The sequence below is a fragment of the Sceloporus occidentalis genome, unplaced genomic scaffold (genome assembly GCF_023333645.1).
Source record: "Sceloporus occidentalis isolate IW3139 unplaced genomic scaffold, rSceOcc1.0.p SCAF_7, whole genome shotgun sequence".
Lineage (NCBI taxonomy): Eukaryota > Metazoa > Chordata > Lepidosauria > Squamata > Phrynosomatidae > Sceloporus > Sceloporus occidentalis.
Window position 1 is genome coordinate 19,294,522 of NW_028316987.1, and position 26,030 is coordinate 19,320,551.

The 26,030-nt window shown below is 38.1% G+C and overlaps 1 protein-coding gene across 2 annotated transcripts in view; it reads left to right on the forward strand.

Annotated features, from left to right (window-relative positions):
- The window catches only part of EIF2AK3 (eukaryotic translation initiation factor 2 alpha kinase 3), a 40,441-nt gene extending 14,774 nt beyond the window's left edge, over positions 1-25,667 (forward strand). Inside the window, exons 1-16 of one of the 2 annotated variants that reach the window (XM_089532280.1) lie at positions 1,145-1,211; positions 2,870-3,064; positions 3,955-4,085; positions 4,634-4,868; positions 5,081-5,240; positions 7,768-7,905; positions 9,371-9,493; positions 10,050-10,270; positions 12,690-12,802; positions 14,381-14,503; positions 15,254-15,403; positions 15,876-16,650; positions 18,045-18,212; positions 20,082-20,183; positions 21,853-21,915; positions 24,657-25,667. In XM_089532280.1, coding sequence (XP_089388406.1) covers positions 1,188-1,211; positions 2,870-3,064; positions 3,955-4,085; positions 4,634-4,868; positions 5,081-5,240; positions 7,768-7,905; positions 9,371-9,493; positions 10,050-10,270; positions 12,690-12,802; positions 14,381-14,503; positions 15,254-15,403; positions 15,876-16,650; positions 18,045-18,212; positions 20,082-20,183; positions 21,853-21,915; positions 24,657-24,821 — 2,886 coding nt within the window. In that variant the 5' untranslated portion in view covers positions 1,145-1,187 and the 3' untranslated portion in view covers positions 24,822-25,667. Of the gene's footprint in view, positions 1-1,144; positions 1,212-2,869; positions 3,065-3,954; positions 4,086-4,633; positions 4,869-5,080; positions 5,241-7,767; positions 7,906-9,370; positions 9,494-10,049; positions 10,271-12,689; positions 12,803-14,380; positions 14,504-15,253; positions 15,404-15,875; positions 16,651-18,044; positions 18,213-20,081; positions 20,184-21,852; positions 21,916-24,656 lie in introns of those variants that run through there. The other variant, XM_089532279.1, reaches the window with a different exon arrangement.
- Positions 25,668-26,030: the final 363 nt, after the last annotated feature.

Sequence of the window (26,030 nt, forward strand, 5' to 3'; positions counted from 1 at the left end):
CATATTGAACCAAAAGAACACTTGTGATGCGTGAAGGATATTTTACAATGAAAAAGTTACCAACCTTGTCAAGAAACTGTATTTGGAGAGATCTTGTAGCACCTTTGAGACTAACTAAAAGAAAGAAGTTGGCAGCATGAGCTTTCGTATGCTTCATTGTACTTCCTCAGATGCTTTTTGATGTCAGGAACTGCAAGGCTTGTGTGTATTTATAGCCCAAAAACTGTACCACGATAATGCAAAGAATTGTATTCCTCTTGCAGCCTGGTTACACTATCAAAGAATTTTCCAGCCTTGGGCCCATAGATTTTGTTGTGCAGCAACTCCAGTAATCTCTGACTATTGGCCAGACTAGCTGGACAGAATGAGAAATGTAATCTAGCAACATCTGATGATATGCTCAGTTGGGATCGGCTGTAATTTACGTGTTTATATTGCTACATGTCTGAAATGCAATCAGTCTAAGCAATCATCCATTTGGACGCATCAGAATACTGAATATCTCCACTGCTGAAAACTTCACCAGTGTTCATCACAACATAAAATTGAAAAATAATCTAGAAATTGAAAGTTGACTCACTATTCAGATGAAGAGAATGGAAATGCTGATGACTAATTTGAGGATGCAAGTAGAAACGGAGTAAAAGTTGACAGTGCTTTGAAAGCAGGCCTGCTGCTTAGTTGTTTCAACTGTCTTTAAAAACTGACTGTTTAAAATAGTTACAGTTACTTCGTATTTCCTTTCCAGTCTGTTTTTTTAATGATGTAATCACAGGCTGTGAAAGCCAAACAAGAATGGATTCATTCATGTTTATGGAAATCTTACTTAAGTGGATCTTTAAAAAAAAACACAACGTAATTTATTATAAGACATTACTTTGGAATAAGTAAACTGATGTTTCTTATTAGCCTGAGTCTTATAATCAGTCTGAATTTTATAATTCCAGCCTGCCATAATTTCAGTATTTTTTTCTTACACAGTTATTTTTTTAAAAAAATCCTGACAATATTTCTTTAATCAATTGTGAGATCTTATATACAGATAATTATATACTCGTTATACCATACTGTCTTTCTTTGTGTGTAAAGACCCTCAGGTTCTAAACCAGTGATGGGGAATCCGTGGGCTGCATGAACTCCATGTGAACAATTTGCATTGAGTGTTTTGAAAGTGTACATCTGGCACTATGGCATTGAGGAAGGGAGAAAAGGTAGTGGCTCTACATGAATTGTGAAATCATATAGTCTGTGCAGTTCAGAGGCAAAAATGACAGATGTCCTGGAGTCTAAGCCCAATCCTTTGGTGTGCCAGGAGATAATCTTTGTATCCCCGTTTATTTTATTTCTCTGTTGCCCTAATCATATTTGCTTCATTTTCCTTTACCATTGTCTTCCCATATAATTCCCAGATGATTTAGAAGTGGATGTTAATATTGGTTTCTGATCAAATGCAGTGATAGTTATAATCCAGCTCATTGAAGTGGTAGCAATGAAGTATAGTGTGCCCTTGTCTTACGCAGGAGATCCGTTCGGGATCTCCCCCCCCCCATAAGACAAATTCTGCGTATGCTTGATCCCCATTGAAACTAATGGGGCTCGTGTGTGGCGGCGAGCATGCGTGCACCACAGGTGTGTGCACCATTTTCTCCTTGTTGCGTGGCTTTCAGCATAAGCTGAAAGCCGCATATAGGGCGCCTGCATATGATGCAGGCACACTGTACATATATTTCATCACTGGCTTAGTTGTTATTAGATGCTTCCTAATATATGGAGCCCTGGTGGCGCAGTGGTTAAATGCCTGTACTGCAGCCATTCACTCGAAACCACAAGGTTGCGAGTTCAAGACCAGCAAAAGGGCCCAAGCTCGACTCAGGCTTGCATCCTTCCGAGGTCGCTAAAATGAGTACCCAGACTGTTGGGGGCAAATTAGCTTACTTGCTAATTAGCTTACTTGCTGTTCACCGCTATGATCTTTGGAATAGCGGTATATAAATAAAACAAATTATTATTATTATTAAATTATTTATAGGCAGTGACTAACACCTCTGAGTCGCATGGATGTTGTGTTCTTTATCTTCAGAATTAAATACAATGTTTTCAAAAGTTCTTACAAAATGCATTTTTAAAAATGGGAGACACACTACCTAAATAGAGACATTGCTGTATTTTATGTATACGTTACTAGCAGCCCAACTTACAGCACATTTTCACTTTCCTTGCTGCTGTTTGGTTCCTAGACGTTAATAAGTGGGAAGAGTGCATCATATACAGCGTGATCAATAAAGAGTAGTGCAAAACCGAACAAGAACAGCTTTACTTTTGCACTTTTATGTATTCATTTGGAAAATGGATATGGCTCAAAGCACTATTAATCTCCTTGTGCAATTCATCCCTTGGTATTTCTCTTTTGCTTAGAACTACATGGCAGTGTTCTTGTGAACTAAGTAAAAACGTCTCTCACACAGAGTGGTTTTGCCAACACATAAACAGGTGTTTTCATCCAAATCAGATCCAAAGTGGATTGGTAGCACACTACACATATAAATGGAGGGCATTTATGCTTTATTTTAAATATTAAGACATCTCTGGCATCTGTATGTTTCCCTTTTCACTTTGGCTGATGTGTACTAAACTTTTGTTTGCTAGATAAACTCTCTACATTAATATAAAGATTCACCAAGTCAAATTAGTATTCATGTTAAATCAATTGCTGAATGAGAAATACATATTTACATATTCCTATTGATGGTTTTGCTATACAGTAGTTGAGATTAGTAGTTGGATTTAGACCTTGTAACTCTGTTTGACATTATATCCCCCACATACATACATTTAAATGGTACTGTATTTGCTTATTAATGCTTTTTAGGTCTTTGGGAATAAAATGATAATACCTTCCTTGGATGGAGACCTTTTCCAGTGGGATCGTGATAGAGGAAGCATGGAAGCTGTTCCTTTCACTGTTGAATCTCTTCTTGAATCATCCTATAGATTTGGTGATGACGTTGTTCTGGTTGGTGGGAAGTCCTTGACAACATATGGGCTGAGTTCATATTCAGGAAAGGTAAAAACCTAACATATGACAGTAGATTTTTTTTCATGAAAATTAAAGGCTTACATTTCAGTGGAAACATCAAAGAACTGTAGATGCTTAGCATTAGATAAGGCAAAAGTATTTCACTTCTGGCCTTTATGTGTATTTTGCTGAAAAAAAGATGCATATATGGCTGTATACTGTACCTTTCAGTACACAGAAATACATACAACGTAGTCAGGAGTGATTTTTTTCCCCATTGCTGCTTCTCCTTCATAGTCTGTATGATTCACACTTACAGATTTTGCATCTGTGTCATGCCCTAGTTACTAGAACTGAGTAGAGTTTGGGGACAGGAGCCCTTTCCCCTCATTGAATGTTCTTCCCGGCTTTCAATTCTTACTGAATTTTTTATGTTACAGAGGAATGTTAGGAATGTTATTAATTTATTTATAACCACCTGTGTTGTTCATTTATTATTTGGAAAATAGGCGAGATATAAATGTTTAAAAATAAAGTATGCATATAAAAAGTAAAGTATGGAAATTTACAGATCACTCAAGAAACTTGAGCGCAGCCTGACGGAGCAGGTATAATTCAGTTTAATAACAGTAATAATTCTGAATGAGTTTGCCAAGTTGTATCTGGTTTAGGATATTTACCAAATATATTCCAAAACAACATAATATTATATTTAAAAGCTAAGTTATGTCTTAGGAGGTTTTTGTATTAGTTTGGAACCTTTTCTTAGCACCAAATTTTACTGTAAAATCTACTTTGACCCACCAGGTTACAAATATAGAAATGGGAGATAAGTGGTATGGAGAAAAGTCATGAATTGTGTGTAATTAGTAATGAAAAGGTTGTACCAAAAGGACTAAGGAGAAATTGTATAGAAGTAACCTTTCTTCTCACTGCAGGTGAAGTACATTTGCTCAGCGATGGGCTGTCGTCGCTGGGATGATGACGAGATAGAACAGGAAGATATTCTTCTTCTTCACCGAACCCAGAAAACAGTTCGTGCTGTTGGGCCCCGCAACGGCAATGAAAAGTATGTATCTTAAAATATTATGGTGTTTGTGAGGGATATCTGAATATGGTGTTTCTTCTCTATTTGGAACTAGATGGACACTGCACATGCTATTGTTTTGGTGTGGTATACTAGTATAAGATTTCCTAACATCCAAATGAATTCTGCAGGCAAAATATGGAGTGGATACTATTTGGCAACTCTCTGTATTTATTACCACAGATTAATGTGCAAGTGCTAGCAGTGCTTTGCAATTCCTAGAAATGTGTTTGCTTTTTGTATTAGTTTGTAATCTTTTCTTAGCACCATACTTTACTTTTCAAAAAAGATAACTGTTTTTAATTATTCTCTGGGATAACTACTAGGCTGTAGAAAAGTTCTTTGTGAACTCAGAATTTCTTGGTCAAAATAAATAAATGTCTTACTATCTTTTTAGTTCAGTTCTGATTAACAGGCTTGCATTACTTCAGAAATGTCAGTACATCTTCCATTACACAAATTAAAAATGGGATTAATTTGGAGGCACAGTCTTGAACTTTTGTTTGTTTCTTTGTTTTTAACTTTTAAAGGTGGAATTTTAGTGTTGGTCACTTTGAGCTGCGCTATGTTCCAGACGCAGAAACAGGAGTGGGATTTATTGAAGGCAATTTAAAATCAAATCTAAACAAAGATGATTCTAAAATTATTTCGGACGTGGAAGAACAGGAGGCTGTAATGGAGGATACAGTGATAAAGGTCTCAGTAGCGGACTGGAAGGTTATGGCATTTAATAAGCAGGGAGGACATCTGGAATGGGAATATCAGGTACTGAAGATGACACATGTTAATAATATTGCAGTACTGTCCCAGTTTTCCTTGCTTTTTTGCATTAGAGGTCTTTGTGACAATTAGGGTTTGCTGCTGTTCAGTAATAATAATAATCTAAAGAGAGCTCATAAAACGCTGTGCACTGAAAAGATTTGGTCACAGAAAAAATATATTGCGGTGATCTTAATATACCTTGTTTATATCTGCAGTTTTGTGCCCCAGTTGCTTCTGCATGGCTTGTTAAAGATGGCAAAGTAATTCCAATCAGTCTCTTTGATGATACAAGCTACACCTCTGGTAGTGATAACGTAGAAGATGAAGATCTTATGGAAGCTGCAAGAGGAGCTACTGAGTCCAGTGTCTATTTAGGTGTGATGTCTACTTATGTAATCCTTATTTATTTATATCTCATGTTTTACCCCGCAAGTGCAATTTAAAGTTGCAGACAATAAGACAAATAATTGGAAAAACATATAAGAGTGAATGAACACAAGTTTAAAGAAAATTAAAAACAAATCAACAAACAGCAACCACCCAGATTTGAACTCAGCTGTCAAAGGCTTGCTAAATACAGTCGCCCCTCCTTTCTTGCAGAGTTGAGATCCACTGTCTTGAATATTCATGGAGGGGTGACTTCGTTATTTTCAGTGGGTTGTGCGTTTGCTGGCACATGCTCCATTCAAGCCTCTGGGGCTTGTATATAGGCAAGTCTCCATTTTTGCGTGGGGTCTTCCAGAATGGATCCCCCGCAATAATGGAGGGCCAACTGTAAACAGATTTTTGTGCTCTGTATGCTACCTGTAAGCATCCACAGTCAGCAGTCTGGCTACAGAATTTTGCACCAGTTGGGAGTTTCTGAATGCTTTTCAAAAGCATCCCTATGCAAAGGTCAATAGATCCTTAATTACTGGAGAGAAAAATAATTGATGACTGTGTAGGTGCATAAGTAATAGAATAGAACAAATTCTTTACTATCAGCTATGCTGTGTGCTCGGTCATCAAATGAGGTAAACTTGCTTCAGATTTTCTGCAACCCAGGTTGCCATTCCACTTGATTCATCAGCATCAGTTCCCTGGAAAAAATGTGGGAACTCTACTTTGGCTCTGCTTAATGGAAGAGGACAGTCTGAAGAGATCATGTCTGATCCTGGGAGTTTTACCCATTCTAGAGGCCAGCTGGGGTTTCTGTAGAAATGCCTGCTCACATGGCAGGAATATTTTCCAAAAGCTGTCAACAGACCATCTGGGTCCATTAGCGTTCTGGGGTGGATCATCTTAATTAGCCTCCAGTCAATACAGAGCCAGGTCATATGACCAATAAAGAAGCGATTTGTCCAAGATATCAGGGTTAGAGAGTTCTCTGTACCCAGATCATCATCAGACTACCCAGGAAAGAGAAGCTTGTCTCTGCAGAATGAGTAGAGCTAGATGGCAAATATGACTGGTCTGTGTTTGCTATGGAGGCCATGATGTTCTGACCCATTCCCAGTAGGACAGCACTCAGCTGAATGTTGAAATTGCCCAAATACATTCTGATGGGTTTTTAGTACCACTCTGACTCAGTCAAGGAGGGTTATTAATGTCTAATTAGTTGGGTGGTACCCCTTTTTGGTCTTGGGTACCAACCTTCAGTTACAGAGAGAGCTAGCAGATTGTGGGACAGGGCAACTGTGGATGAAATGGAACCATGCTAGACCAGTGCAGCTCCACTTCCCTGCCACACATAGTCCACACTCACCCACACCCCAATCTTGCCTATTACATATTGAACATAGATCAGTAGATCAGAGGAGATTTGTGTCCATTACAGTCTCATCTAACCAAGTCTTTGTTTATTGAAAATTTGAAAATAAACTGTGGATTGGTTTAAGTTAATGGTGCATAAATTCAGCAGCAACAAAAAATCCTAGGTATGCCTTGTTGATATAATCTTTGCTGTTGTAGTACAAGCATCGTGCTTGTCAAAAAGTTTGTATTATTGTGAACAACGTTTTTATATCAGATGTCTTTAAAACAGGTGAACATGTTCATTGTGATAAAGTGTTTTAGATCAGAAATGTTGCATTCCATTTTGGGGGAGCCTGATGCTGAGGACTTCTTAGCCTAAATAAATTCATGGAAGGTTATTTGTAGAGGGATAAACCAAACTGGGTTCTTCCCTTTTGGTATTACCTCACCTTCTGGAATTTCTGTAAATGTAGGAACTTTCTATCTCAGTTTGATCAGATTTCTACACACTTCCAGTGGATCTAGGACAGTGATGGCAAACCTATGGCACGTGTGCCAGAGGTGGCACTCAGAGCCCTCTCTGTGGGCACATGTGCCATCACCCCAGCACAGAGTTTGCCAGGGTTTGTTACTAGAAAGCCAGAGGGACATGGCACTTTGCAATAAATGAGTTTTGGGTTGCAGTTTGGGCACTCGGCGTCTAAAAGGTTCTCCATCACTGATCTAGGATGTAGCAGCAGTTCTGCTGTAGGACAGCAAAATGAAGAGCCTTCATTCTTTTTAATTATCTAGCATTTGGGAATCCTTTCAGATACAGGTAGAGGAGGAGTTTCCCTGTGAAGAGAGAATTTCACTGCTTTCATTCATGGCACTGGTGAATGCCCTTCAATCATTAGGCTATCAGTGGTCTCCAGTATGGGTTGTCTTCCTTGAACTCTGCATGTTTTAGACCATTCAAACACTGCTGCTTCCTCCCAAGATTCAGCTAGACAGTAGATTACAGTGTCTGTCCTTGATAAAGTCACCAGTTTTTGCATGAATTTTAAAGGTGATCTGACATGCCACTTTTCTCTTGGGAATATGTTGAGCCCCTGTAATGCCTTTATGAATGTTAGAGAAGGCAACGCTTAAATGCTAAGACAAGTATGGTATTTGATTTATTATGCAGGTATGTACGGAGGTCAACTGTACCTTCAGTCATCAGTCAGAATTTCTGACAAGTTCCCAACCAATCCTAAGGCTTTGGAGTCCAGGAATGATAAGGCAGTCATTCCTTTGCCCATAATCAAGTGGAAACCCTTGATTCGTAAGTAATTGTTCCTTGAATTCTTTTTTCCTCCCCATACTGGAAGGGGATAAAACATACCTTCATAGGAAAATGTATTTACCAAATTACTATATTGATATTTTGTCCATTTTGTATTTCTCACAAATTTGCATTATGAATTGGCTATTTTATCACATTTTCAAAGTGGAGTAGTGTTCTTTTTGTCAAAAGAAGAGATGAGTTGCATGCCATTTATTGTTGAGAAGTAACATGACATGGAGTTACTACACTCCAATAGTAACCAGTTTCTTTAATAAATGCATTTTCCGTGAAGCATTGAGTTGGAAAATTTACTGGTTTGATAACCTTTGATAGTCTCTTACATTTCTTAAAGATTTCTGTAAAATATTTTTTTTTTCTGCAGAAGTACATCACTACTAATAGACTTTTCCCATTTGGAGCCATTTGGCTATTTGTTCATTATAATATTAGTGAACGTGGACTAAATGAAAGGACAGAAGTATGTTTTAAAGCTCTTAGTCACTGAGGCTGTATCTGCATGGCAAACATAACCTAGTTTGATACCACTTTAACTACCATGGGTCATGCTGTAGAATTCTGGGATTTGTAGTTTGTTGCACCAGAGCAAAGCTCTGGCTCAGCAGCAAACTACAGTTTCCAGACTTGACCAGCTAAAATCTATTCTAAACTGATCAGCTTCTATTAATTCTAAATAGCTTATTCCTCTCTGAACAAGGTATTTAGAATTACTGAATAAGGTATATGTACATATATGGAGAACATTTTTAAACACTTTTATTCAAATGTAGTTAGTTAAATAGAACAAGACAAATGGCTAAATTATAAATAAGACGTCAGGGAATGATGTGAGCTTTAGGGTGCAAGAGGGCATGAGAAAATTTTGACCTGATGCAATCATATACAGTAGGCCCCCATCATTCACTGATGCAAGCCCCCTGTGAAAGTGCAAATAAAAAGACTTTAAAAAAGAAAAAAAGAACTTCTAAAAGAATTTCTCTAAGAATCTCTAGGTCCTCCAGTGCAACTCTTGTGGTTAGCGTCTGCTAGAAGCTAACCATACTGTTGTGCTGGAGGACCTATAAATGCCTAGAGAAGTATTTCTCTGGAAATCTCTAGTTCCTCCAGCACAACCTTTTGCAGATGGTGACAATAGAGTTGTACTGGAGGACCTAGGGATTTCTGGAGAGAACATATTAATAAAATCCATGAATAATCAAATCTGCAAAAGTCAAAGATGCACCTGTGGAGGGCCAACTGTAATCTAACAGTTTAAATAAATTAGAATTTAAATGATCAATGCTTGGGTGCTTCTCTCTCTTCTGGAAATTCCTACTTTAGTGGTTCTTTTTTCTTGGAAAAACAAGCAAAAGTACCGTAACATTATTTTTTTGCAGTGCTGTCCACAATCCGTGGATTAATAGTTTTAATATTTCAGCATGGAAAACTTGACTTTCTTTTCTAGACTCTCCATCTAGAACTCCTGTGCTTGTAGGATCTGATGAGTTTGACAAATGCCTCAGCAATGACAAGTTTTCTCATGAAGAGTACAGTAATGGTGCCCTTTCAGTCCTGCAGTATCCATATGGTGAGTCTTAATCATGCTTTGGTGTCAGTAGTAGCTTGAAATGGTTACAGAGACACTCAGAGCTAGGGACCTATTTATTTATTTATTTTTTACAAAAAGCAGATTTATGCATTAATCTGTGAAAACTTGATTACTGTAATAATGACTTAACTCGGTGGAATCCTAATTATGTTTTGAAGAATCTGTCTTCTGAATATTGGAAAATCTTGTCTGTCCTGAATAGAACTTGGGTCAAAGAGGCATACTGGGAAGTTCCTACTCAGAGCCAACCCATGTCATGTGACAAAAGTAGTATTGAAAAAGAGGGAGGTTGTCAACATTTATTTCTGGGATGATATACAAGTCTGCATTTCAGGGAGAGGAATGAATAAAACATCTCACTGAACGTCCCTAAAGCTAGACAAATTCTTTTGATTCCTGTCTTTGTTTGCCACATGTTGTTCTGACATTTAGCAACTTCAGAAGGACAGTTTTATTTATTAAGAAATTAGAGTTTGTAGATTTTAAAAGCACTTAAATTATTATTACTATTTTGTGGGATTTTTTCAAAACCTAGATAATGGCTATTTCTTGCCCTACTACTCAAGAGAGAGGAATAAGCGAAGCACTCAGATCACAGTCAGGTTTTCTGAGGGCATGAACTACAAGAATATCCGTAAAAAAGATCCCATTCTGCTTCTGCATTGGTGGAAAGAAATTGTTTGCACCATCTTATTCTGCATTGTGGCAACTACCGTCATTGTGCGTAGGCTGTTCCATCCCCATTCTCGCAACCGAGTAAGTAGAATTATTTGATTTTGAAGTTTAATTGTGAAAATCTTTGGAAGCTTTTTGTGTCTGAGTATGATAAACAGGAAATCAATTTAAGTTTAATGGCTGCTAAAATACATAATTTTTGAAGCTTGAAGATTATCACTTTTAACATGCCAAATATACATAGTCCAATTAAGTGTACAGAAGAATTTCCACTTTGGATTGTGCTTCCATACTGCAGATGAGTAGAAGTGGGTTTGAGGGGAAGCATAGTCTATACACAGCAGTGGATGTACTGCACTGTTTAGCATCTTTCTGTGTAATTACCGTTTTTAAAAAAAATATCAGTGAATGGTTAAGGTAGAAAGGATAAGGTTTGAAACACTTTGGAAAAGGAGAAAAGATACATACCGTATAATGTTGTTACCTGAAAAATACCCTTCCAGATGTAATGCACCAACTGCTACATAAAATCATCATGGTGATTTATTGAATCCCTTTTAAACAAGTGAGTGGTGACACCATTCCCTTTCTTAATGCTCATATTATCTTTCAACTTAATAAAGTTGTTTTTCATGTTTCCAAAGCTGAGCAGAAAGTCTTTTGCTGGGATCACTTGAGGGAGGGAGAATTCAACTAGTAAAATGCTGATAACACTCAGCTCCACTTCTCCTTGCCATTGGAATTAGCTGGGGCTGTGCAGATGCTGGACCAATGCCTGCATGCTGTAATGAGCTAAATGAAGGCTGGTAAACTGAAGTTGAATTCCAGCGAGTGAATGTCTCTAAGGGGGGTGCAGGGAGTGTGGACCACACAGGTGATACCCTAATGGAGAGGTGACACCACTGCTCCTCAGACATCTGCCTCTGGGCAGAACTGGGCTGTAGCATTCGCCTGTGTCTCTTTAAAATGCTGAAGAGATGGTGTGAGTGGGGTACGGCTCAGTGGGAGGGGAAAGAAGAGGCCCCAGGTTTGTTTTTAATTAAACATTTAATTTTTAAAAAAAATATTTTAAATTAATTTTTTATTCTTTTAAACTTTTATTTAAAAACACCATCTTTTACCAAATTTTCACTTTAACCACATGAAACTCTGTATATGTAAATACATTTAGGCTGTGTGTATGCTATTGTATTTTAAAGTTATAATTTTAATTTTGCTAGTTGTTTTATGTCACAACTATTGCCATTACATTCAGATATGCAGGAATTACAATTTATGAGTAACATTAGTACAAAAAAACCTTACTAAGGATTTTGTATGGTGTAGTATGGGAGGAAGTCCATGGAGGGAGTGACACTATGAGTTAGGGTTGGCGACACCAACCCTAGTAACACTACTGATTCAAGTAACACTGGATTGATGGTTCTCAGGTTTAAAAATTGGGTAAACAGTCTGTACTAGATGGAGTTTCACTTCCAAGATCCATCTTTGTTTCTTATGGTCCAAGTGGAACATGACTTGAATTTCTTGGACTCACCTTCAGCTGGTCTATCAACTGTGTCCTTTCCTGGGCAGCGATAACATAGCCACAGTAGTTCACAGGGTTGAACTTGATGATATGTAACCTGCAGCTGCTACAAAACATAACCGCTAGACTGCTAGACGTCATAGAATACCAATCTTAAAAGAGTTGCACTAAGTACAGATATGCTTTGGTTCTAAATTTAAGGTGCTTGTGATTAAGCCCTAAAGAACTTGGGATGTTGATATTTGAAGGAGCATCCCTCCATGTATTTACTTCCCAGAGAATTGAGGCCTAGCCATTACAGCAGTGTGTGAGGATGTAAGAAGCAAGCCTTCCAAGTTATGGCACCCCAGTTTTGGTGTGCTGTCTATTTGGAGGGCACCCTACATTTTGTTGCTAAATAAAAACATTGCTGTTTGTTAAAAAGCTTTTTAAGGCCAAACTTGTTTGCTCCAAACTGTCTTTAAAGTTTGAACACTTTTAACTTGTTTTTAACTTGCTAAATTAATTAACATGTTTTAGTCTGCTTGCATTATTTTTGTATTAAGTTGTTTTAAATTGATTTTATGTATATGCTTCTCAGAAATTTCATTATATAGGGAGAGATATAAATGTTATAATAAAAAATAAATGAATAATAGAAACTGGTAACAATTGACATTTGCAAGACTATTTTCTCCAAAGCATTGTTGTGCCTTGTGAACTTTTTGCTTTAAAAATAAAAATCTGAAAGTCATGTCCTTTCTCAATCCTCCTATTTTCACTCCCAATCTTTTGTGTAGTGCTTGCTAGGCATAGCCTTGTTGCTCGAGAATAGCAGTTATGGGGCAACCCCAAAGACTGAGATGTAGCTGTAAGTCACATTCACTTACTGTATATAAATCAATGGATTTATGAAAATGGCTTTTTAAAACTAATTAATACATGTTAGTCTCAATCTTGCTTGGTTGTGAATGATGTTTTCTTATCCATCAGCAGCGAAAGGAGTCTGAAACCCAATGTCAGACAGACACGAAATATGAAATTGCTGCAGGACAGGCTAAAGATAACACCTGGGCTGACTTTAACAACTCTGGCTATGTATCAAGGTAAAAGCAAGCATTTGAGTTTGGTAAAAAGCATACATTGCCCAAGCTTTAATGGGAGGAGAGGGTGCTATTTAATCAGCTTTCAATTTCATTAACTGTAGTATGCATTTTCTCTTGAGGAGAGAGCTGTCATTTTTTTCTGAGTAGATTACTGCACTACACTTTTATAGTGCTGCTATTCCACTTTTACTGCTCTGGCTGCCTCCTGTTGCATTCTGTGATTTGCAGTTGAGGGAGAGGCATTTAGAATTCTCAGCCAGAGAACTCTTAGGCCTCACTCAACTACAAGCCTCAGAATGCAACAGGAGGTAGCCAGAGCTGTAAAAGTGGAATAGCAGTACTATTAGAGTGTAGTGAAGTAATGTGGAAAGTCCCCTCTTTCCAAAACTGATGTGCTATGCTACACAACAAGCCATTCCCAAGTTTCACAGGAACTTCAGAAGTGATATCTTACAGAGCTTAGGAAACTGTTGTTGAAAAAATAATAAATGGAAAATAATGTTTTAATGCATCACATTGACATCTGAATAGTGGTGCTTAAATCTAGAGGTGGTAACTAAAATATTAAGGTGATAATAACAATAAATGAGATTAAGAGTTAAAAGTACCATTTCCAATAAATAAGGGATCATAGCCAAGATTTGAGTATTGCTTTTATGAGAAGCATTTTTTTCTTCATGAAAAACTACCTTAATTGCAAGAAGTTACAGTGCAAAGTAATGAATGGCCATATTCCATTGTTAGAGTGTATGGTCTTTATTCAAAAGGTCTCAATATCAATCTCCTACTGGGACTCAGACAGACTGTTCTCTGAAACAGCTTCCTTGGGTCCTATGTCAAGAGAAATGCAGACGTGTCCCCCCCCCCCCCCCCCAGTTTATCCCATTATGGAAATACAAGCTAATTCTTCAACAGCCTAGTTTTAAAAAGCCTTCTACCAAGGGGATTGGCAGAGGAAGCACACTTCTGTCAGGCTTTCATTTTTGTGTAGAAGCAAATCACTCTCCTTTGGAGCTAGCACAAAAAGGAAGAAAATTGGCAGAGGAAACAGAAAGTGATCTGTTGCTGCTCCATCAGTATGTTCAATCATCTGCACTGAATTTCTGTTCACCTGGACCTAGCAGGTGCATTGTTCAGCATAATGTGTTGCATACCTCAACTATAAGTCGACCTCATGTATAAGTCGAGGGCAAGTTTTGGGACCAAAATTTTGATATGACCCATGGATAAGTCGAGGGTAAAATGTAGGGCCACGTAACAAAGGATTTAAAGGATGAAGCAAATGAAAACAGTGTCAAAGAACTTACAATATTCCAGCAAGCATAACTGTGGATGAGAGAATAGAGGTGGGTCAATGCTTCCGGAACAGAGTATAATCTTGCTTTTCACCAGAGGCTGGTTCCTTTTTTAAAATAAGAGTCAAAGTACAGTACTAACATTAACTCATGGATAAGTCGGGTTTTGGGGTCAATTTTTGACTAAAATTTCTAGACTTATACATGAATATATACAATAAGTGAACAACAAACATTTCTTTAAAAAGATAGTCAGATGTTGATTATGTGTGATTTCTTGCAGATATCTAACAGATTTTGAACCAATTCAGTGTTTGGGTCGTGGGGGATTTGGAGTAGTTTTTGAAGCCAGAAACAAAGTAGATGATTGTAACTATGCTATTAAAAGAATCCGTCTACCAAATAGGTAAATATTTTGTTTTAGTTATGTTTATGTAATATGCCACTAGATGGCACAGTTGTTCCCTTAACGGTAGTCATCTTTTCTTTTTATTCTCAATTTATCCAGCAGATCAAAGTGGCTTTTAAAATTGTAAAAATTACATCATCAAATATAGTAAGGGTTAAAATTGCTAACATGAGTGTTTTCTGTGTGCATACTTGAAAAGTTCAGTGGTCACCAGGAGTGGAGGAGGAACTTTTCCCCCCCCTATACATTGTAGCCCAATATGGGATGCTTCTGATTTTAGGAGGAATTGAGAAGAGTACAGTGCGTCCTCGCCTTACGCGGGGATCCGTTCCGGATCCCGATGCGTAAGGCAAATTCCGCCTATGCTCGAGCCCCATTGTTTCCAATGGGGCTTGTGCACGGCGGCCGTGGCAACGCGGTGGGGCGCAACAGGCGCGCGCGCCCATTCAATTAAATGGGACGCTCCGCCCCGCGTGCACGCCCTGCGGCTTGGTGCGGGCGCGCTGTATGTGTGTTTGAGAGAGACTTGAGTGCTTGTGTCACAACTGGTGATTTGGTTTCCCAGCCTTTAAAATGGTAATACCTACAGCTGGCAGTACTCCTTTTCAGCCAGTTCATATAAATTATTTCTTGGACCTACTATTGCATTTGGATCCTTTTACTATGACCATGCCAGGTAGTAGTTGTCCCAGCTTAATCACTACTGAACCTTTTTTTGACTTGCAATTTTACTTTCTAAAATTTTAGGGAACAGGCTCGTGAGAAGGTGATGCGTGAAGTTAAAGCCTTAGCAAAGCTTGAACATCCTTGTATTGTTCGTTATTTCAATGCTTGGCTAGAAGCACCACCTGAAAGCTGGCAAGAAAAAATGGACAAACTGTGGCTAAAAGATGAAAGGTATCTCTTTTGGTTCTTGGAAAGTGTCTTCATTTATGAAAACGTTCTGTAGATAATGTATTGTGTTCTAGATGACAAAGACAGGACAGAACTCTGCATTTACTCTGCATTTAATGTTACCAGTGCCTTGGAGTACAATATTTGACTCTGGCTATTTATTGATATCAGATTTTGGGAATATGGTCACAAGAGTGCTATTTCACAGGAAGCCCTGACACATTCCTATAGAAGTGCTCAAAGGATATTCCTTGCATGCGGTTATGTGTACTTTTAAAGTCGGAAAAATAATAGGGGGGGAAGTACTTGGTGATGATTTGTAATAAAAAAAGATAATTTACTTTACGTTAAACTTATTTGTGAGTTTTTCATAAGAAAATACAAAGCTGTGCTCCTCTTTTTATTTAGCCAGTGCATTTTAAGATGAACTAAACATTTGTATTTTTTCATTCCCTCTCTGTGTTCTTTTTAAAAGTATTGATTGGCCACTCAGTTCTCCCAGTCCAATGGAAGTGCCAACATTTAAAATTAGAACTGAGCCATTTTCTGCAAAGGAGCAGATTGAAGTTATTGCTACACCTATAGAAAGGAAGACCTTACTCTCTGTTGGGATACCTTGTGGCCAATCAGATTCATCAGAGAGCCAATTTTCCCCCCTGGAGTTCTCTTCTGTTGATAACAGAGACTTGAGCCAGATGGCAGATGCTTTGTCAAACATGAAAGACAGCCTCCTCACTGACTGTGATATAGAGCATAGTACAGTTGATGAAAATGATCCTGGACATTCCTTTGAACTTTGTCTTCCAGCTGCACCAAAAGTAAGGGTGAGGGAAAGGACCTCTTCATCTATTGTTTTTGAAGATTCTGGTTGTGACAATGCTTCTAGTAAAAAGGAAAACACTGGTGATTTACTTGAGGATAGCCATTCTGGAGATAAAGAACCAAGCACAAAAGGATGTAGTAATAGGATGTCATCATCAGCAAGTCCTTTGTCTATTTCTCCACCAAGACCAACAACATTAAGTTTGGACCTCTCTAAGAACTCTGTACGAAAACCCATGCCTACTATGCCAAAAGTGTACCTTTACATCCAGATGCAACTCTGTAGGAAGGAAAACCTCAAAGACTGGATGAACACAAGATATACCATAGAGGAAAGGGAACGGACAGAGTGCCTGCTGATATTCTTACAGATAGCAGAAGCTGTTCAGTTCTTGCATAGCAAAGGATTAATGCATCGGGACCTCAAGGTTTGTATTGAAAACAACACTCTATGACAATATTTTTTCTGACCCCAGCACAAGCTGCCAGGTTGCCTTGTGTCTACTTGGAACCACTATGTATTTCTCATTGGGGGGGGGGGGGGGGCATTGCTATTTGTCCTTAATTTGATAGATGCGTAAAAAATCCAGATGGAAGACGTGAAAGATACCAAGCATCCCACATGCAGGCCTTGAGTGGATGATCCAAAATATGAATGGGCAGTTGCAGCAGAATACTCCCATGCTAACTGATACTTCTTCCTTGTGGAATTTCACCACATTGGTTTTTAAAGAGAACTGTGCTTTTGACACAGCTTTGAGAAGACATTTGAAATGTTCTGCATAGGATGATACAATAAATTGTACAGCACTAAATTTTATGCTGCTTTACAACTGTTCCTTCTAGCATAGTTCACTGTATCACGGCATTGATCATTAAAATGCTATGATTGTTAAAATTCCAAAATTTTGCCTCCCTTGATTGTCTGTGTGAGGCATGCTTATCTTCTAAAAAGAACTTGAATATTAATAGGAAATGGGGCAGAATGAAATAATAGGAAGCGTGTTAAGAAGAACACAGTTGTATGTTATTTTTATTGGGCTTTATAATGTTTGCTTTTTTTTTTAGACTTGTTGATGTGGCTATGATTAGGATAATCTAAGGGTAGTTGTATCTTAGACTATGAAACTCCTTCCCAAGGAAGGCCCAGTTGGCCCTCTCCCTGCTCTCTTTTTGCTAATAGGCAAAGACCTTTTTATTTGAATAGATCTTCAGTTTATAACTAATCAGAGCAGAAGGGACTTTTTAATGAGGTGTGGTCTAATGTTTCTGTGGTTTGAATGTGTTTTAAACTTTTAATTTAATGTTTTAATTTGATACTTTTTAATAGCTTAAATGATATAACAGAGAGAGCATGCTGTATTTGTTTTTAAATTCCATCGTAGGGTACTTTGGGTCCCATATTGGGAGGAAGGCGGAATGTAAATTAAATAAATATTGGTTGCCTCTTGTTCTCTTAAGGTAGGATGTTTATATATAGGTTTGTTGGTTTTTTTTATGGAGGAGAAACACCCCCAAGGGCCTGGTTGCAGTTGTGCTTGCTTTACAACAGATGTGATCTGGCCAGTTAGGCTGAAGAATAGGAGTTATAGCCACCATAGAGAAGTCTCATTCAGGAGAGGAAGTGTGAAAAACACAAATTTTCTCTCCCTCTCTTTTTGGTCTTTGCTAGTTGTGATATATTTCGCCTTTTGGAAAAGAGAGGAAACAAAGAGTGGTAGACCTTCACACATGGGGAAAAGGTAATGAGCTAAGTAGACATAGGAAATGAGGATAATATGCTATTTTAATCTCTTTGTGTGTTTACTTGTTAATTTTTTAGCCCTCCAACATATTTTTCACAATGGATGATATAGTAAAAGTTGGGGATTTTGGGCTAGTGACTGCAATGGACCAAGATGAGGAGGAACAGTCTGTTCTAACACCAATGCCAGCTTATGATAGGCACACTGGACAAGTTGGGACCAAGCTTTACATGAGTCCAGAACAGGTGCGTTCTGTGCCTCACTCTTCAGCTCTCATAAAAGAATATTTTATAATGTCTTTTTTGGCTATGACTATGACAGTGTGGTGTAGTGGTTTGAACATTGGGCTACAACTCTGGAGATCAGGGTTTGATTCCCAACTTGAGCATAAAAACCCAGTAGGTGACCATGGGCAAGTCACACTCTCTCAGTTTCAAATGGCAATGGCAAATCCCTCTGAAGGAACTTGCCAAAAAAACTCCATGTCAGGATCGTCTTAAGGTCCCCATAATTCAAAAATTACTTGAGACCACACATCCAGAACAAATGACATATCAGCCTGTTTTGAATCTTTTAAGATGTTTGTGGCTTTGGTTGTGTTGAAACAATATAGTCTTGAGTCCTGTTAATTAATTAGAGCAGATCCATTGAGTTAATTGTTGACTACTGCACCAGTACATAGTTAGATCCCATTGAAATAGTAGATCTTTTCTAACTGAGATTCACACCAAAGTCTGAAGAACAAGAGGGTTCCACAACATATGAACAATGTTGCTGGGAGAAAGGCAGGATATTTAATAAATAAATAAATAAATAAATGGGGCATATGTCAACCAGCTGGCTTAGTACTTGTTCAGGATACACCATTGTTCCCTCCCTACCCTGGTTTTCAAATACATAGAATTGACCCATAACTCTGTGGCTGTTTAACATGCATAGTCTTTGACATGTTAGCTTGCTTGGGAATTTTATAAACAGAGGGGATAAAACAATAGCATTTACATTTCTATACTGATTCATACTGAACTAAGCAGTCTAAGTGGTTTACAACATGTAAGCCAGTTGCCCCCAACAAACTCTGGATACTCATTGGATTGTTTTCATTAAAGTATTCTGTATTTTTGAGCGATTCCTCAGTGGCCTTCTTTTGGCTAAAATTGCATCAGCACTCCCATCTGAGGTTGATATTCAGTTCAGTTATCTTTATTTGCACTTAATATACCATAAAATCAAGAAAAGCATGTTTTATATTAGAAGGAGTGATTCACTTTAATACAGTGGTAAAAGTAAGCTGTGTGGGCTAAATAGCCCACATACCCCCATCATTTTTTGTTATTGAAAAACGCCTATTGAGCCTTCTAGTGGCAATTTTTCTGCATTTTACTCCCCACCCACTGTCTTTAAGCTTGATGAAGGGAGGAGAAGGCTTTTTCAAAACCATAAGTAACTTCAGTTCGTATTTGGTGTGGGGGGAAAGGTTCCTCCTGAGTATAAATCAAAGCAGTAGGGCCTGAAATGGTGGCCACTCTCTGCCTCTTGCAGGTGCAAGGACCTTTTTCCAGGAATCAATGGAAGACATAGGAGGAGGAGGAGTGGGAGGGCTGTTATTTGCCCTTGGGAAGTTGTATCCCTTATTTTAACACGAAATACAAGCACTACTCTCCCTGATTATTAAACTGATTGAAATGCCAAGAGAAAAGTGGGTTATAAATTGGACAGATATGTGGAAGGAATATGCCCTATATCTTCATTTTGTCACTTGATGTATTGCTGTTTTAAGGGGTAAATAGTTGAGTTAGAGAGTTAAGCACGTTACATTTTTAGAACATTCAGAACTATTTTCTTGTAATGGATACTTCCAGATGGGAGGTCTTGTATCTTTACTGTAATTCATTTCTTTTAATATTCATGTTCCAAACAATTTACTTTGTGCCTATGAAGTTTCAGATACTATTATTGGATCTATTTAAAGTATTTTGTTAATCTTAGTTGAAACAGGGCTCTCTAGTCCTGTATGATGTGGTTTTTGATAACAGATAAGAATAAGGAGTAAATGTGGCTTATTTAATTTCTGAAGCTTGCTTTATTGCTGATTTTTATCTTGAATTTTACAGGTCTATGGAAATGCTTATTCACACAAAGTGGATATCTTCTCTTTGGGTCTGATTCTGTTTGAACTCCTTTACCCTTTCAGCACTCAAATGGAGAGAGTCAGGGTAGGTGTGCTCCTGCTAGAAGCTATACTTTCTATCTCACTTAAATAATGTTTTCTAGTTTAGCAGCAAAATGACACTTGGTGATGGAATTGTGTGCTTCCATGAAGCAAGAGGCTATGCTTACAGCAGCAGTGCTACTGATAAGGTCTCCCATGTCAGGCAGACTTTTGTTGAGGAGCCAGAGTAAATGTACCAAACAGCTACTGGAAAGCAGCAGTAGTTGGTAGAGTGAGGTACTAGCAGAGGAGGTCTCTCAGAGAAAACAGCAGCGGCACTATATCTAACACTTGTTAGTACTGTACTGCTCCGAAGAAGACACAGTGACCCCCTTTTTAATGTCTTACCACAAAAATTATGTGAGAGAATTCAAAACAAAAAAATGATAGTGCCAGAAGATGAGACTCCCACATCAGAAGGCACTCAGTGAGCTACTGGGGTACAGTAGGTATCATAAGTACTTCTGTGGCTAATGTCACAACTGGACTTAAGCTGAAAAGACGATCATCTATTGACATGGTGAAAGGAAAGTTCAAAGCTGCACAGCACATATTATAAAACCATGGAATGTGAGAAGCATGAGTCAGGGGAAGCTAGACATAGAAAGCAAGACATGGAATGTTTAAACACTGCAATACTTGGGTTGAGCAAACTAAAGTGGTCAGGAATGGGACATTTTGAGTCAATCCTAGGCAATTGAAATAATGCAAAAGTAGGAAACAACAGAATCACCAATTGTAGGGAAATTTGGCCTAAGATCAAAAAATACAGCAGGCGAGCATGAGCTTTGTGAAGCCAACAGTTTGTTCATGGCAAACACATTCTTCAAGTGATCAAAGAGGGTCATGGAGTCACTATAAACTGAAGTTTTCTTGATAGCAGCTAACAACAGGTAAAATGATAGAGGGCTATATACTGCTGAAATGCAAAAAGCGCATAAGCAGAAGGTTACGTAATAGTTGTCATAAACACTGGCATGGGCTTCTATTCCATAAAGCTGCTAAAGAAACTGTAGATGATAACTAAGTACTTCTGAAGAGTTCTGGGGAACCTGTGGCTTGATTTGTAAAATTATATTCCCATATAATTTGCAAGCAGTTCCAGATTATTATCATGTGCTAACATGGGATACAGATTAGACTGGGGGAGAGTTTGCCTGTCGAAACTTGTACTTTTTAAAGCCTGTATAATGTAATATCATGTAATGTAAGAGATACCCATCTAGTCCCTAGAAACATGTTGTGAAGCATTCTTATAAATTAGATATTTATTCAGTTATTTTCACATCACATTATCAATACTTTTGCAGTATTTATAATGCAGTGTGGTAGGATAGACCCTGTTAGGTAAAGTGTTATGAAGTTCAAACTGACAGTCCCTATTATTACTAATGGTGTACAATCTAAAATGTTAAAATGTGCAGAGTAAATTACAGAGCTGAGACTAGGAGTGTGGGCAGCTTGTACAGTATAGGTTGTGTGTAGTTAGTAGAAGAAACTGGATCTTGTTATTAATGATGGGCTTGAAAAATATTCTATATATTGTGGAAAACGTTAGTTCAGTCCTGTTATCTGAAGTACAGTTTAGGACTTAAAGCTGGAGCATGTATGTGATTAATGGAGAACACTGTTTTAAGTAACAGTACAAATACCTTTTAAACCTGTTGTTACAGACATTGAGTGAAGTAAGGCACTTGACTTTTCCTACCCTATTCATTCAGAAGTATCCACAAGAGGTAAGTACACATTTAAATTCTAAGTCTTCATGTATCTGTTAGTGTGGAGCTTTTCTTGGACTCCTTTTCCTTCACAGGACTGCTCAATTTCACATTTCATAATTTTAAATTGCCGGTCATTACTTGCTAGGTCGTGTAGAAGAGAATGATGATGATTTTTTTTATATATCCCACTTTTGCATCCCTTAATTCAAGATGACTTACAAAAGATAAAGCAGATCAGCTCAACATTCACATTGTATGAATTTAAAATACAGTACATCCATGCCAACTGCAAACTTGGCATCAGCAGATTTGAGCTCATGGATAGCAAACCCCAGTTTTTTAAATGGGCATGTGTACACACCCATTGAAAACAATGTATTTGAGCATCCACGTTTTTTGCTATCCGAGGGTAGCAAGGGCCCAACTGTATACTTAAAACTATCAACAGAATTAAAACCATACTGGATAAAAAAGGAAACCAACAAATCTGGATAATATATCACATTAATCCATATACCACCAACCTTGTCTTTCCCTTTTTCAAAGAATCTGCTCAGTAAAGAAAATCCAGAATTCTAATTAAATATGGTGAGGACCAGTGTAGTGCAGTGGTTTGAGTATTGGACTACAACCCCCAAGACCAGGATTCAAATCCCTGCTCAGGCATGGAAACCCACTGGATGACTTTGGGCAAATCACATTATCTCAGCCTCAAGGGAAGCCAAAGATAAGCCATATCTGAAAAAGATCTTGCTTAAAAAAAACACCATGATAGGATTGCCATAAATTGGGGGGGGGGGGGGGGCAAAACACACAGCAACAAGAATAAGTAGATGTAGCTGTGAAAAATTATTTCCAGCCTGCAAAAGGCTGAACCTTGGTGGATTAAATTGATATACATAATGAATGATGCATAACTTAGAAAAGTTGACGTAGTGGTTGTCATTTCAAAGGGGATTTTGTCATATGTTTAGTCTGTTTTTGTCATATGTAATGTGATGCCAATGACATAAACTGAAACTGAAGTTAAGAATAAATTTTATTTCATATTCCATTTGTTTTTATTTATTTGCAATGTCCATATCATTGATTGGCGTGTTGTAGCAGTACTAGGTAGACTAGAGTATGAACTCCATTCTGGGAGAAAAGCAGGATATAAATGCAGTATTCAAATTTATTCAAAATAAATAAACGTTAACATTATTTTTAATAAGTATATTTACAACTTTCCTATTTGCAAATTTGTGTACCACACAAATGTATAAACAATAATTAAGCAGAAATATCACGGTATAGTCTTAAAGGTTCAGTGCCATAAAATTTAGCAGTACTGTATTAAAACTGCTCCATCCACTGCATCTATGCTATAGAATCCACAAGTTTTTTTTTTTTTTTTTTTTTGCAACCTGGTTCTTCTGATCATGTTAAGGTGTTCTCAGATACAGTGATCTATACTTGCAAAATGCTTGAAAGCATTTTATATTCTTTATATTCACCTCATCCTTTATATCCTTTGTATTTACCTCATTGTGAATATGTCTGTTTTTCATTTCAATCTGTGATTGTGTTCAGAACACCATCTATGGTAGATTGTCTTGTTGGATTTCATCGTGGTCCTGTGACTTAAAAACATGGGGAAGCTTGATCCAGTTGTGACCACCAGTTGTGAACCAGTTCTTGTGTCCTTGATATTTGTCCTTCATAGCTCGCAACCTAGAGTGAGGAAAGGACTCACTATTTGAGGCCAAGAGCTACCTTGACTGTTTAATACTACAAGATCATGTAGATGGATATTTGAGCATATTTCACCCAGAATTAGATTTAAATGGGCTCCCACACGCACAAACACAACAGAGTTTGTAGATCTAACTCAGGGGCTCTACAGATCGCCCCTAAGGGGCAGCCTGTAGGCACCTCCATTTTCACCAGATAAGGGCCATGGCAACTGCATGCCATGGCTCTGATCCAGCTTTTTCAGGGTGCAGTAGCCATGGTGTTGCAGCTATATGAGGCTCCTTCGGTGTTGCATCATGCAGATGCAGTGCTGGAGGAGCGCTATGATGTCACGCGCTGTGTGGGGTGGCACCACGGTGCCCTGGGGGCAAGGGCAGGGCATGCATCATGGAGATGCTATGGCCCAACTCTGCCCCCAGGCTGGGCCAAAGTGCCGGTCTGAAGGGCCCCTCAGTTACTAAAATCCCAAGTGGCTTCTAAAGTGGGAAGCTTTTTACCAACTGAGAGGCTGCAGAAACCCCTATTCAAGAGAGCTTAGAGTCCTCTGTGTTATCCTTTTGACGTGACAAAGACTATTTAATGGTTGTATCCTGTTGGTGACACTTTCTGTGTCCTAGTGTGTCTAATTCCCCCCCCCCCCCGCCCCAATGTGACTGAAATACTAAATTTATTGCACAGTTACAGCTTAGCTTCACAGAGTAAGCAAAGAATCTATCTCTCTGTAGGCATTCTTATCCTTTATCTTTTATTTCTATCTCTGATTCTGCTCCCCCCCCCCCTTTTGCTGTTTATCTAATCTACCTTCTTGATTGTTTCTTTCTGTCCCCTTTTTTCTTTTTCTGCATGAGGAGCCACAGTGAAGCAAAATCTCTGCCCTCACCTGCTATGCCACAAAATATTTTGCAAATGGCTGAGAAGTATCTGTGCATTTTCTTTGTAGTGAGATGATAGTGTCTAGGCACTGATGGTAACTGAATGCTTTTCACTTTCTGAAATCACATAGTGTATTATTTTCTGTTTAGTATGCAATGGTAAAGCACATGCTCTCTCCAAGTCCTACGGAAAGACCGGAAGCTGCAGACATTATAGAAAATTCTGTATTTGAAGACTTGGAATTCCCAGCAAAACCTGTGCTGAGACAGAGATCACGGACAATGAGTACCTCTGGAATGAAGCATTCAAGATAGTTGACTAAATAATCTGGAATAAGTACGACGAATCAACCTTATTGTGGTCAGTTCAGCAGGAGGATTCAGTGTCAAGCAGTATCCCTGGAACATTCACATTCTCAGCTTTATTTTCTCATGTCATATTTATGCCAGCTATCTTTGGATGGAGCTAAGAATTTGTTTAATATTTTCAATTGTCTTGAAGCAAATGACTTTCACTTCATAAGATGGCGTATTTCAGTTCTGATACGCTCTTTAGTGTGTTGACTTTGTAAATATTGTCTAGGAAATTGAGAAGGATAACTATTATGTAAATAGAATTAAATTCTGTATTTTTATAGAACCAGTTGGTCTCTAACCCTGACATATAGTCTTGATTACATTAAGACATGATGATGATCTTAAAGTAAACTAAAATATAAAAACCTCTATTTTGTCCCTGGAGGATGACATGCACAATGAAAATAGGTCTACTGTGATTAGCCAGTTGTAGAGCAATTGTGATTTGTTTCTATTCAGTAGAGATTGTTAAAGTTTTTTAGATGATGATGGAAAAAGATTTGGCAGGCTTGAAATGCCACAGTAACAAATGATGCATTTATTCAAATTTTTGTAATTCCTAGAACATAGTGTCCAATGTTACCTTGCAAGCTTGTAATAATCGGGTCTTAACATATTTCTTAAATAAGATGATCTTGCTTGATAACATCTTTTCACTGTAAATATGTTAATTTTTATTTATAAAATGGCAAATCAATCCTTTTGGGTTGGTGGTGTACAGTATGCACTTGGAACAATTGTTAGGTGCATTTAATTACTGCGACTTCTTTCAAGTCTGATTTAATAAAATCTTTTTTATTTAAATGTGGTTGTCTTGTCTTGAAATTATAAATTGAATAATTTGATTTCAGCACTGTGTGAAAATCTGACCCCAAAGAGCCATCATTCTGTATATGGGCAGGCAACGTGCAATCCATGAGCAACCTATGGCACTTGGAACCTTACTGTGTGGTTCTGTGGTACCCTGACTGCTCCTCACTGTCCCTATTCCAGAAAAACCAGATTCCTCACAGCTCACCAAGCTGTGGGCCAAGGCATGTAAGGGGATCTATGCCCACATGCTGGTTCTCAGGAGTACTGCGAGAGAGAAGGCTAGCTTAAACCTTCTGCTGTTAGCAAGCCTGATTAACAATGCCATTTCCCTGAAGTAGCGGAAGAAAGCAGCCA